The following is a 13,995-nucleotide window of genomic DNA, read 5'->3' on the forward strand; positions in this document are numbered from 1 at the left end:
GGTGAAGTCAGCTTGATGAGCACTGAGGTCGGACCGATTTGGGGGGCCGCGACATACATTCAATAAGGTCGGCTCGGCAAAATCTGAAGTCGGCATAGCCTCCTCAGCTCTGAAGTTAGCTCGGTAGGGAGCCCCGAGCTCGGGCTGGGGCGTCATTGTGAATACCTGGGGTCGACCGGACCTCTTCGACTTTTGGTCGATCCTGCAAGACGCCCCGAGCCCGGCTCGAGGGACGTCATTGTAGATACCTGCGGTCGACGGGGCCTCTTCAGCTCTTGGTCGATCCTGCAGGACGTTCCGAGCCCGGCTCGAGGGGCGTCATTGTAGATACCTGCGGTCCACAGGACCTCTTCGGCTCTTGGTCGATCCTGCAGAGCGCCCCGAGTGGAGAGATATGGCGGAAGTCGGCTCGGCCTTTTGTAAGGTCCGGAGTCGGACTGGTGCTCAACGGGACCGAGGTCTGGCTTGCTCGGTACTAATATCTATTTCGCTGAAATTGGGTAGTCCAATGTTGTGAGCAGGACGATCCATTTTGCCCCCCATCAGTAAGGTATGGCGAGAAACTATTATACATAGTCTTATCCACATGTGCATAGACTATTTTCATGTTTCGAATCCGTAACATGTAGATCATAATGGAGCAACCTTGCACTTGTGCCAAGGTCATTCCAGATATTCACATGTGCTTATCAAAATTTAGAAAGATCTGAATGCAAGCCTTTTTTTTAAAGATGAAGAAAATAGCATAAAATTTGATAATCTACATGCACTTGCGTACTTGTATATGCGACAAAAATGGGATGGCAACAGATAATCAGTGAATAAGTAGGATATAATAATTCATAATTAGGAACAATATTTGAAATTTAGACATTGTTGTGACTGTTCAGAAACAAGAAATAAGACTGCAAAGATAAGAAATTTAATGGCATTGTATACAGACAGAAGCAGGAGATAATGAGTAAAAACACACTAGCATCACCAGAACCAGGGCTGGTTGGAAGTCTGAGAAATAAGAATCAGTAGCAACCCATCAAAATGGTTGCAATCCAAATAGATGGACTAATTCAGCTATAAAATTATCAATACATCCACCTTTTATTACAAGAGAGCATATAAATGGTGATCTTCTTCATCCATTACTAGCTTGAAGAACAAAAAAGGCAGGTCTATGAAAATATAAAATGTCAAAAGATATGCAAAACTTCGAGGCACAGACTAGCAGCATGGTGTGTATACACATGCTACAAAGAAGGAACCAAACTGCTGCTGAAAATCTTACCAGGTAATGTAGAGACAGACCACCTCATCACTTTCATCTCAGACTCTACATAATAATACATCACCGTGTTTCATCTTCTAGATTACGGAACCCAGCAGTGAGGTCATCATATAATTTCTTGAACTTTGCAACAAGGGCTTCCTCGCCTTCTGCGGGATCTTCAAATTTCTGGGACCTGGTGTAATAAATGAATACATTCATATTAATGTCATTTCTAACATCAAGAAGTATAGCTTTTTGACTAGCCTTAACCAAGATACAACTTTCTGTCACAAACGGCCAACTCAATTTATAATGAACTTCACTGATCTGATATGCATTGCAATTCGTGGATTTGCTTAAGTTTAATGGAAAGCAAACACTGTCCTCCAGGAAGAATAGCAACATTACCCACAGAAAATTTAATATTTTTCTTTTACCAACCAAAAAACCATATAGGATTGCTTTTGTACTGACATGTTTGAAGCAAAGCTTTCCAAGCTTAATGAAGTTGTTCCCAGAGGAATAAGATAAGAAGACCTTCATCGAGAAAGGATCTCTGTTCTTCGCTTGATGAAATATCTCTCATGAGAGTTGTTACTATTTAAAAATACGATAGTAACACAGAAATTGGTGTCTGTTGTCCTGCACTACTTTTTCAAGCTACACCAACTTTTTTCACATGTCTATTTACACATGCCCAAAGACCAAAACAAAAGACATTTGACATGGTACTAAGCAAGGGCTAAAAATGTTAGGAGTTAGGATGTGCCATTTTGATAAAAATGCATTGAGCCAGTTACTCACACTAGACGATAGAAAAGATCACCCAAACGATGCTTGACGACACTGTATGTTATCTTCTGGCCTTCAGAACCTGCTCCTCGCTCAACTGCCTGCAAATAAACAGCATAAAGTACGTATGGAGAATCAGAGAATCCATCATGTAAATAAACAGAACAAATAAATTTATGGAGCAATAAAATACATTAGAAGATAAAACACATAGAAGTCAACAAAAGTATAATTCAAAGAACCCCTTAAAGCTGTTTCGTAGATAAATCTTTTCATCAGCATCAGCCAGAATTCGTTTGTTAAAATGAGGTATTATATCAAATTCTTCAACAACACATCAAACATTTGAGAAAGATATTTTGAACAGCTTTATGCAACAATTTGGCAAGCCAAATCCAAGCAAAAGATATCAAGAACCGAAGTTAAAACACTGGTACCAACCAATGAATCATCATTGGATTTTTGTAAGGTAAAATAGTGAATAATTTCAGGATTTACCTGATTTGCCAGACTATTAAAATGAATAATGTTGCGCATCATCCAAACTGATTTATAGAATGGGCAGAATTTATCATACCTGTCACAATTGCCATAAGTGTCTTTTATGAAGAGATTGCACAAAACTACTAATATCGAGGGACAGAAGCAACTGATAAAACAGCAGAGGTAGCTTATTATGATGAATTAGTATACTTACGGTGTAAACGCATTCTGTGCGAGGTAATCCTCCCTCAGAAGCTTTGCTGTCTCTAGGATGATTTTGTCAGTTTCCGCTAATGCATCTTTGCCAACAAGCTGCAGTATTGCCAGTTAATCAGACAAAAGGCAAAACTTGATAGCAATAAAACAAGCGATTGGAGATCTAATCTTCTCATCACTAGCTAGCATAAGACATCCAAAGCATGCCTCTACAGGTCTAGAAGTTTTCATCAAAAGCAATAGCAGATGCTGCATGACAAATAGAACAGATAAAGATAAAGAATCACTGAACAAATGTGATAATAATAATATTCTGCTGCAAATTATAGTCTCAATAGAACTCATGACCATGAGAGACATGTTTTAGAATTGTACGCATAGAGATAACAATTACCATTATCGTCATTTTGGGCTTGTTTCCATGGATAAGTCTTTTACAACTCCTGACAGACTTGACACTTTATATCTCAAATGTGTTAGAGAAACATCAAATATAGGAGTTACAAGGTCATCAATATTGTGGAGAAACTGATTGTGGACAAGTAGATATATTGCCTACAGTGAATGTTAACATTTGCAATACATATCCTTCACAAAAAAAACATATTGCCTACGAAACTACAGTAATAATATATTCCACACACTGAAACCATGAAAGACTGTGTCTTCCTTTTTCAGGTTTCTGCATTATGATTTGCCAGAGAGAACCCAAAATAGGTGATGAGATCAATGTAGTTAAAAATGGCAAGCCATATTAAGATTTGTCAAGCTGGAAAGAATACCTGGACAATTTCATTTAGATCATCCTCTCTCTGCAACACCTCACGGGCTTTTGTTCTGATGTCAATAAAATCTGGATCGAACTTCTCATAGAAAGATTCTAAGGCCTGCAGTACATAACATAATGAAAGAACTGAAATTAAACTTAGCTTAAACAGTATATCACTTGAATGTGTTTGTGAGTGCACTCTGAGAAACTGTGATTAGATCATAACATATAAAACTTGTATGAAGTAAGTGTTGCAGATAAGAGCAATGGAGGGGAAAACAGGAAACTACTGTTGCTTTCTGTGCATTAGTGCCATATTCGTGGAAATCCTTGATATGGTTTGCATTTCTTTCTTTTTCTTTCTTTCTTTTTTTCCATTCTTTTTTGAGGCTCTCTAACAAACAAGAGTGTCATGCTTCCTCGTAATAAATTATGTCTTAGGCATAAGAAATATGGTACAATAGCAAACCTTTGAGTACTTTGAATATGATATAAGCCAATTCACTGATGGAAAATGCTTCCTCTGAGCAAGCTTCTTATCCAGGCCCCAAAAGACCTGTAGAACAAGGTATCAAGGCAATGGACAAATAAAACAGGATCAACAAATAAAGATTATCGTATCTTAAGCTAGTAGTATTTCCTTTCACCTGAACAATACCAAGAGTTGCAGAAGTCACTGGGTCTGAAAAATCACCACCAGGAGGGGAAACAGCACCAACAATTGTGACACTGCCAGTTCGATCTGGACCGCCAAGGCACTTCACTTTACCAGCACGTTCATAGAAGGATGCTAGACGTGCTGCAAGATATGCAGGATAACCACTATCGGCTGGCATTTCAGCCTGTCACAAAACATGGTTACCATTAGTTGCAAAGTTAATAACGCACTATTTTTTTCCTTTAAAGTAGATAAACTCGAAAGACAATACATAGAAGACTTGAGATGGGATATATATTAATTAAACAACTTCCTAAAATAAAATTTCTGATAGTTCGACCTATGGGAAAGTGAATTGCCACATTCCACATTAAACAGCATTGTCCTGTTTAAGTTGGCTACTTAATTATTTCTTCACAATCCTTTTAAAAACCAGATAAGATGGTTTATACATATATGATTAGTTCTCCTGTATATAACAATAGCTATATACATATATATAACTTCAACCATCCACATTTTTCTTGTAATCCAAAATGCTTTTCATAAAGTTGGACAGCTAATATCTGCTTCGTTCCACAAAGATGTGCTCCAGCAGTGTCTTCCAACTTGAAGTACCAAACATGCATTAAGCGCAGGTAGAACTTAAGCAGTAGAGGAACAAGGACATTAAGAAAAGAATCTATATTCTCTATATTCCAGAATTGCTTGCCTTTAGTTCCTCACTACTGTATAATAGCACACATCAAATGAGTGAGAGAGTGTGGAGTCAGCATGCATGCGTGCACAGAGAGAGAACTGTCACAGGATAGGGAAAATCTACACAGAAAGAGAGAGAACACAGAAAGAGAGAGAGAGAGAGAGAGAGAGAGAGAGAGAGAAATCTGTCACGAGATAAGAAAATCTAAGGTTAATTACCAGTCGGCCGGATATTTCACGCAATGCTTCTGCCCAACGAGAGGTGGAATCAGCCATCATGCTAACATTGTAGCCCATATCTCTAAAGTATTCAGCAATAGTAATTCCTGAAGACAACCAAGATCATTAAAAATCATTTTTCAGAAAATATAAAACCAAGGAATTAATATATAATATTACAGAATAAATGTTTAACATAAGCTTCTGAATAAAGATAACAAGCAAAACAAATTCATCATGACACAGTGATGTCCTTGTTATCTGAGGAATGAATCTAAGATTTACACATTCATTGATATCGAACAAGGGAATATAGCAAAAGCGCTCCATATATTAAGAAACATCATAAAATATAACATTCTCATGCACACCAAATTCCACTCAAGTTGATCTTTGATCTTTAAAGCCCCTTTTGGCTTCTGGCTAAGAAAAAAATGAAAGTGAGAAGATTAGGGTTGAATGATTGATTATGTTCGCATTGATAAAAATTATGTGCATCCTATGAAGGCTTTATCAATGCTATGAAAGAAACTAAAAAGAGAAAATGGGTGTGTGCCCAGACTGGGAGAATATTGTGTATTCTTCCCTGAGTAAAACCTCTAGTTTGATCTTTTTTCCTGTGCACATTTGCAATATTCAAAGAGATACTAAGACAACAGGTATCCATAAAACTTAAGAGGTGCCAAACAGAAAGCATGCACTCTATAGCATACTTGGTCTGGTATATCAGGATTTACAGTATGGTTCTGTAAATGTTCAACTTTTTAGGTGCATCGTTGCTTTAGCATGAGCCATTGCAAAATGTCCACCACTCTGCATAACCCGTGTTTGCACATAAAAATCAACTATTCAGTAGCATTCATTCCCATGTATGTGAGAATGAGCGAGAGTGAATCGGTGGAGCAGTGACAGAATTACATAATTGGTCTCGCATATCAGGATTTACAGTATGGCTCTGTAAAATGTTCAACTTTTTAGGTGCATCGTTGCTTTAGCATGAGCCATTGCAAAATGACCACCACACTGCATAACCCGTGTTGCACATAAGATTCAACTATTCAGTAGCATTCATTGCCATGTATGTGGGAATGAGCGAGAGTGGATTGGTGGAGCAGAGACAGAATTACATAATTACAGAAAATGAAATGCCAGAGACATCTCAAATCCTTAATTTGGTCAACTAGTGATCATTAAGAATAGCAAAGCAACCAAAATTCAATAGGATATAATCAAGTTAGAAGACATTATATTTTCTAATAATCCTTAGAAAATTTAACTATCAAAAATAGTAATATTCTGTAAGCAGAACATTCGTGCAATAAAATCACCTATGCAAATATCATTGAACATGACTAGAAAGACAAAAAAAACTCATATGTTTATAAAAGTCTAATATTATGCGTAGGGCTGTCAGTTAATTGGGTTCTGACTAGAACCTGATCAGGTTAAGCTGGATAAAGTCAATATTTATCACTCAAATGACCCACTAACAACCCCATTAAGGATGAATGGATAATCTCAATATTTATCAGACTGAACTCAGGATGGTGGTCAAGCAATCTGGTAATGACCTGACCCACCTATCTTACTATATGATATTGATATATCTTAGATAATATAACTATATCAAATATATGAAAATCAAAACCCAATCAATGCTATTTCCATGTCCACTTCTCTCACAACCGACACTATCCTCATCTCCTCCACCCTACTCCTTCCATCAAGGCCAACCACCTTGCTCCCAATCCCAAATCCTAAACATTAATGAGAGTTGGACGGGTTAAGGTAGCTTTCTCTCCAATCCAACAGGCTGTCACATCAGCTCATTTTTGGATCAGACTTGGATCAACCTCAATCCATTAGCAGTCTTTTTTGTTTGGATCAGCCTCAATCTGAACTAAATTCAATCATTAGCAGTCCTAGTTAAGAGCCCACTCCACATAGTTGTTTGTTTCTCCCTAACTGGACAAATAGAAGCGATCTGACTAGAGTATTCAGCTCCAATTTGTTTATGGTTGCCTCGTGCTTTTAATTCCACCAAGCAGATGTTTTATCCTCTCTTGATTGAACATATGAATCATTTGCATTGGGGTGCAGGGATTGGAACTGATACCTGTATAAATAGAAGCCTCTCGAGCAGCCACAGGCATATTGGAAGTATTAGCCACAAGTGTAGTCCGTTTCATGACAGATTCTTCACGTCCATCGGGCAATGTCATTGTCAATTGGGGAAAATCCATAAGCACCTGCATAGCAGTAAACATTAGATATCCAGAAAAACTGAAATGAACAGGACAAGGTAAACTGGAGAGGGGGGATGCAAACCTCAGCCATTTCATTTCCTCTTTCTCCACAACCCACATAAACCACCGTGTCAGAATTGGAGTACTGGACAAGTGGGATCAGGTCACAAAAATAAGTGAAAGGTCATGTTGAGACAGAAAACATAAAACAAGAAATAATCATTCAATCAATGGTTACCTTTGACAGTGCCTGACTGATGACTGTTTTTCCACAACCAAATGCTCCAGGTATAGCACAAGTGCCCCCAAGAACAGAAGGGAAAAGGGCATCAAGTACACGCTGAACACCATTTACACAATTTGGTAAATTTAGAGAAATGATATGCAAGGACAAATGAGGTCACTAATAATAGAAATAATATTAAAACTATAATTCATTTTTACCTGCCCTGTTAACAGAGGTGTATCAGCAGCAAGCTTTGCTGCTACAGGCCTTGGTGTACGCACTGGCCATGTCTGCATAAAAGGACATTAAGTAAAACTGGCAGAAATTCAGCATACCGCTAACAAAAACCAAACTCTGAAAATAAACAAGTTATTAACCTGAAGCATTGTGAATTGCTTTTTGACACCTTGAAACTCAAGCTCAAGAACTGTATCCTGAATAAATCACACAATAATAAAGAAAAAGGAAGCAAAAGATGATGAAAAGTCATATAAGCTTGTTTAACAAAGATTAAAAGCCTTAAAATTCAAAAGCAGGGAAAACTGATTACAGACCTTCAGGCTGTAATGACCAGCAGGGGCAACATAAGTGACCTTGCCCATGGAACCTGGAGGAAGTGCAACATTGTGTTGCATTAAAGTGTTCTCAAAAACAGTCTGCATAGTAAATAATCAATGTTATGCTCTCTATAGAACTGAAATAGAGCTAAGAATTTTTCTGCCATCAATTAAAAGAGTATGCATTACAAACTCAAAAAAAAAAAAAATCATCCAATATTGCACAACTTACAGCATATAGATCTCCACCAGTAAGAAGATCTCCGACACCTGCAACAAGTGCAATAAAATATCAAGATTCTAAACTATACAAATAGCTGCCAAAAGTCTAACAACTGAAACAAGTGTGCTGGAAAACAAAGGCATGACTCAGTCAACTCACCTAATTTCTTAGGCTCAAAATCCCACAATATATCTTTGTCAAGGGCAGGGACAGAAACACCACGAGGAATGTAGACATCACCAGACTTTAAAGCAATAGTTTTTAGAGGGCGCTGTATTAAAGGAGAACAAAGAAATGCACTGTTAGGTAATCATTTACTAACTGCATCACTGCATGATGGTTAAACCATATTAGGCATCTAAAGCATGATGCTTGGAATAGCTGAATCATCCGAAGAACAACAACCTACAAGACAACAAATAGCCAAATAGCTTTTGAGACACAAAAGAAAATGAGTTACATGGCCAAACAGCAGCTGCACCATATGCTTATTAACAAGTAGCAAGCATCACGAATATAAGCTGCTAATTAAATTGAAACATGCCAAATGTACTTAAGTTCTTAAATTCATAGGCTAACCTGAATCCCATCAAAAATATTGCCCAAAATACCAGGCCCAAGCTCCACGGAAAGAGGCTGCAGGAAAAAACATCAAACACATAAAAGGGAGCACACTACAATCAATCAATATTGATTGCACACAAGACACCCCCGCATATATACCTTATGGGTTCGCAAAACAGGGTCATTTACCGTCAAACCAGCAGTTTCTTCATAAACTGAAATACAAGCAACAATGTTTATGTTATAGCAACTCCGAATTTCTCATGCACTATCATGTACTAAATCAAAATAATTCCACAAAAGAGAAACAGAAACACACAGAAATAAGAATATGATTAAAAGTCTATCAAGCTTTGTACCCTGAATGGTAGCTGAATCTCCCTCCAACCGAATAATCTCACCAATAAGGTTATCATGACCAACACGAACCAATTCATACATGGCAGCACCTCCCATTCCATCTGCCACGACAACTGGCCCAGAGACCTGCAAATTTTCATGGAAGAGTCAACCAAATAACACATCAAGGCTCAGTTCCACAATGTCGTCCCATTACAGTCAAGGAAATGCAAATGAGCTTGTGCATCTGTCTGGAAGTCCCACTTCCAAATGTCAAAATAGAAGTATATTCAATAATGGAGATAGGCATGATTGAAAAAAAAAAAGCATTTTGGAACATAAGTAATTGGGATTGTTCGCATGCAATGGAAAAAGAGAAGTAATTCAAAATAGGTCTAAGAGTAAGTTGTTTAGAAACGTTTGCAGCAACCAAAGAGTATAAAGCCTTTTCACCCATAACTGAAAACAAATTCAATTGCTCTGTAAAAATATGTAGGTTGCTACATTTCACAAGCCCATAATGTAGCAACACTTCTAATGTTTTTTTTTCTGGACTTACTGGTGACAGGCAACAGAATAAAGCTTAAAACACTGCTTAGAATTAGGAGAATTGGAAATAAAACTTTCTGTTCATCTCAGAGTCTATTATGAATTTGAAACCACAGATGGGCCATATTGCATGGAATCTTTTACCTACAGTTTTGGAAAACACATGGTCATTGAATAAACAGATTTATCATAGTTTAGTTGAGCACAACGTTTCCTACAACAATTCACAAATTGATGAGGCCAAAAAAATGTGATAAAACTCAGCTAGAAAGAAAATGGTACTTCATAAGAAGCTGACAAAGGACAATCAACCAACAGAAAACATTTGAAAACGTTTGAAGATCAATCCAGCAAGTTGATGCTGACAAAATGTTGAAGTCATTCTGTTTATTTTTTTCCCCTAAACTTGAACATATAGGATGGTACATTTCTTTTATCTATGGCATTCAGAAAAGCAGTCAAGTACACGAATGTAAAAGCATATGATGGAAACATTTCAATAAGCAGAAAGTCTCAACCAAAGTAATATTGAAACAAGACCAATAAAAGACCTGCTAGCAAACATGATATAAAAGTAGTATTCCTGGCTAAACAGAGATAACCAAGAATGCTTTTGCATCTGATATAACCAGGTTCAAATTCAAAACTGAGCTGGTCTCAAGACATTTGTCTGGGAATATGGTTCAAAACTAATATTCCTAAGCACAGTATTAAAGGATCAGCTTTATCTGTACCTCCAATGGATCATTTTGTACTAGTAATGATATTATGAAATACCATTTCTCACAGTCCAGCACACACCAATTCAGATGAAAGAGATATTCCAACCATAAGAAAGAAGATTTTAATTTTCGAAAATCTAGATGAGCAAAGACCAAGTTTTCAATTGAAAATTGACACCTGAGATGTAAAGAACCTGAGCACCTAACCATAACTAGATCGTAGCCCTTGCCCTCACTATGTGAGATCCACTTTGTAGATGCCTCTTTGTCATTCATTCTTTCAAAGGCACTTCATAGTTCATACCCTAGCAAAACTCTTCCCGTTTAGAAAATTTATAACCCAATAACCTTAAGTCACCTTCTCTGTTTCCAGAATTTTAGATAGACACCGTACAGCTCCTCTCAAAGAAATCTCCTAAAAACTTTGATGCACATGCCAAAACAATCTTAGTGAGTTCTTAACTCTTTCATCCCGAAAGGCATGCTCTTATGAAAAGGAAAACTTTGATAAGGTGTACAAACTAGATGGAAGACAAGCATTCAAATAGTCATGGTGGATCATTTGAAACTTGAAAGAAACTATCATGACCACAAATAAAAGACCTCATATCCTTGCTTATCAGGGTGCTTCTTAAAAGATATACTTTCCATAGTCTAAGCCTTACCATCATTCATGAAAACTTCTGTGAAGCTACACGCCAACAAACCAAATTTTTTATTCATTAATTAAACTTTTAAAAAGAAGAAATTCAGTTTTTATTTCATCAAAATATAATGAGAATTGACCTTCATGGTTGAATCTCATGAGGGGGTGAGACCTGGCTTTTCAAAAACCAGATACAAGAATGTGGTGGACAGGTCTCAGACTGGGCAAATAGAAAAATGTTTGAGATGTATTTAATTGTTACTATCAATCATACTAGGTCTTGGGGCATAGCAAAGTGTTCTAGTTCCCAGGGTGCATCATAGTTCATAGAAGTTAATGTTCACAACCATAAGAATGTGCTGGAAGGGTCACAAATCAGGGAAAGAGCAACATGTTTGAAAATGCATTTAAATGTTACAACCAGTCATACTAGGTTTCGGGATGTAGCAAAATGGTTTGATTCATGATACATAGTCCTTGGTCATAGAAGTTAATGTTTGCAATAAGGCCACCAACTGCAGTGGTTAGATACATGTTAATTACAGGCAACTCAAAAGAAAGGAGGGGGTGCAAGTTTAGCTTCTGAAGGAATGATTCAGTAGAAAACAATGGAAGTGCAATAGTCAAACGGTTTGCACTTAGCAGATCTCTTTATCTTGTTATCACACTAAGCATTTGAGCAAGAAATTTCCTTTTCTTTTAACATAATTGAAGGCATATAATTTTTGAAGAAAACCATAATAGCAACAGTCCATATACAATGTCCCTCTTCATACAGAGTATCTTTCAAAAATATATTCGGGCCATTTTTTTTCATCTAATAATTAAAATCAGAGGGACAAAGGGAGAATGTTGCCAGTTAAGGGGAAAACAAAAGTTATATTTATTATGGTGGGATGAAATTTAAACTGCTCCAGGTACATAAATGCAATAACTTATTTGTAAGTTGGTTTGGACATTCAGGGTTAAATATCTAGAAGGCATGTCTTCCTCATACAGACCAGAAATTTTACAATGATTAATTGTCGACTGAGAGAATTATGCCGTCAACTGTATGTCTTTTCTCTCAAGAAACATAAAGTGGCTCTATACTTCACAAACAAACCATATGACGAAAAATCTCTCTTGACATGAAGGCTAAGTGGAAAACATAAAAAAATGCCGCAAAAACAAAAATAGAATATTTAGCGAAAAAATTCCACATCTTGCTCTCAGGTAAATAGTCAAATTAACACAGCATTTGCATGAGTCAGATGACGTCGGAGGAAGGAAGGGAGGGAAAAAACTGCAAAAATCCAACATAAATCATGATACAAATGCGTCACTACCGGGAACTTGGCAGACATTCCGACACTTCTAACAGCTTGATTACCAGATAATTTTGATCCGTCGAAATCAAGTCCAGAAAATGATCTTGAAAAGTCCATTACATTCAAAACCCACTTAGAGATGAAACGATGCGAAACGTCCAACAAATCTATTACCTCTTTACAAATTTTTTCTTTAAAAAAAAAAAAGAATGAGAGAAAGAAAGAAATCTCACAAAAAAAAAAAAATCGCCCATAAAAAGCTGATCCACATAAAATCTGGACATCTTTGTAATTTCTAATCGCATATTAAAAAGAGAAGCCCTGAATACATCTCAAGATTTGAAAGCTCAAATCAATGAAATCATATACTCCATCAAATCTGATCCTCGTAAACAGAAGAATAAATAAGAGTCCAGAAACGATACCTTGCGGACATATCCATACTCGCTTTCCTTCTCCGAATCCTCGAAGGTCGTCATCCGATCGCCGTAGGCCATCTCGGCGGGTCGAGATCAAGAATCAAGAAAGAAGAACCGATCGGAAATCCAAATTCCACGATCCGAGGGAAGACTTCCTCGGAGATCAAGGGCGATCGCAGCGAAAAGAGAGCAAAATTTAGGGTTTTTTTTTAGAGAAGGCGAGATCTGGAAGCCCAGGGCCAGAGAGGATGACAACGAGCACCCCGTGGGGATATACCAGGAATTGAGACCTCAGAGAGCGATCTCCTGCACGCTAAAAAATAATGCGAGGGCGATCTGATTTCTTTAATTAAATTTACCATGTTGCCATGATTGATTGACTGTTAGATCGGCTGTCTCTCCTCGAACAGCATTACAGCAATCTGCCGCCGTTCGATGAGATAGCAGGTCAGAGATTTGGCGGGACCTCGGACGAAGATGTGGGCCCACAGAACCGACTTTGGGATGTCGCTTGAGTTCCTGCCACGTCGAGAAAAAGAGAGCGCTGTCCGCTGACTTGCTGTGAGCCAATGTCCTTCGCCCACGTTTAAATCGTGTCTCATCGAAAGGGACTCGAGGAAGAATTAGAGGGAAATGGTGCAGCTCACGGGCTGCGGAGAGATACACCTTGGGCTTGGCTTGTGGAGAGATGCGCCTTGGGCTTGGCTTGGGAACCGGTTGGGCCTGGAACATTCGTTCTCTACAAAATTGGGTATGTTAAGGATCGCCGGAGTTGGGCCTGAAACATTCGTTCTCTAGAAAATTGAGCGTATCAAGAATCGCTAGATCCAAGACAGCTTAGTCTTATCGCTTTAAAAAGTTGTATTGTCAAAATACTGATTTTTTTTCATAAATCCGATTTATTACATAAATTTAGTGTAAATATATCCATAAAAATTTAAAAATAAAATATTTAAAGATTAAAAAAAAAATCTAGTATATATTGGGATACGGTGATCTAGTATATATTGGGACATCCAGTTTGAAGCACTATTAGCTTATCTATAGGTATGTATCATCTCATAAGAAAATAAAAGTTCATGTGACTAACGAGA

At 37.5% G+C, this 13,995-nt stretch overlaps 1 protein-coding gene across 2 annotated transcripts; it reads right to left on the reverse strand.

Moving 5' to 3' along the window:
• Positions 1-1,013: 1,013 nt before the first annotated feature.
• LOC120111497 (V-type proton ATPase catalytic subunit A) lies at positions 1,014-13,234 on the reverse strand. 2 transcript variants are annotated; one of them, XR_015975434.2, is made up of 20 exons: positions 12,908-13,228; positions 9,276-9,402; positions 9,076-9,131; positions 8,932-8,988; positions 8,512-8,623; positions 8,362-8,399; positions 8,127-8,228; positions 7,950-8,006; positions 7,791-7,862; positions 7,585-7,686; positions 7,429-7,491; positions 7,217-7,349; positions 5,101-5,207; positions 4,172-4,366; positions 3,994-4,080; positions 3,150-3,642; positions 2,754-3,004; positions 2,555-2,633; positions 2,069-2,157; positions 1,014-1,457 (listed from the first exon to the last, which is right to left on the reverse strand). XR_015975434.2 is itself a non-coding variant. In XM_039128571.3 (20 exons), exons 1-20 carry the CDS (start codon positions 12,977-12,979, stop codon positions 1,343-1,345), a joined length of 1,866 nt encoding a protein of 621 aa, XP_038984499.2. In that variant the 5' UTR covers positions 12,980-13,234; the 3' UTR covers positions 1,014-1,342. The 2 variants fall into 2 exon arrangements, 1 of the variants encoding a protein (XP_038984499.2); XM_039128571.3 differs by having other exon boundaries at positions 2,754-2,851; positions 3,538-3,642; positions 12,908-13,234.
• Positions 13,235-13,995: the final 761 nt, after the last annotated feature.

Source organism: Phoenix dactylifera, chromosome 2 (assembly GCF_051530095.1).
Source record: "Phoenix dactylifera cultivar Ajwa chromosome 2, Ajwa_hap1_PhDact_Kaust_v1.1, whole genome shotgun sequence".
Taxonomy (NCBI): Eukaryota; Viridiplantae; Streptophyta; class Magnoliopsida; order Arecales; family Arecaceae; genus Phoenix; species Phoenix dactylifera.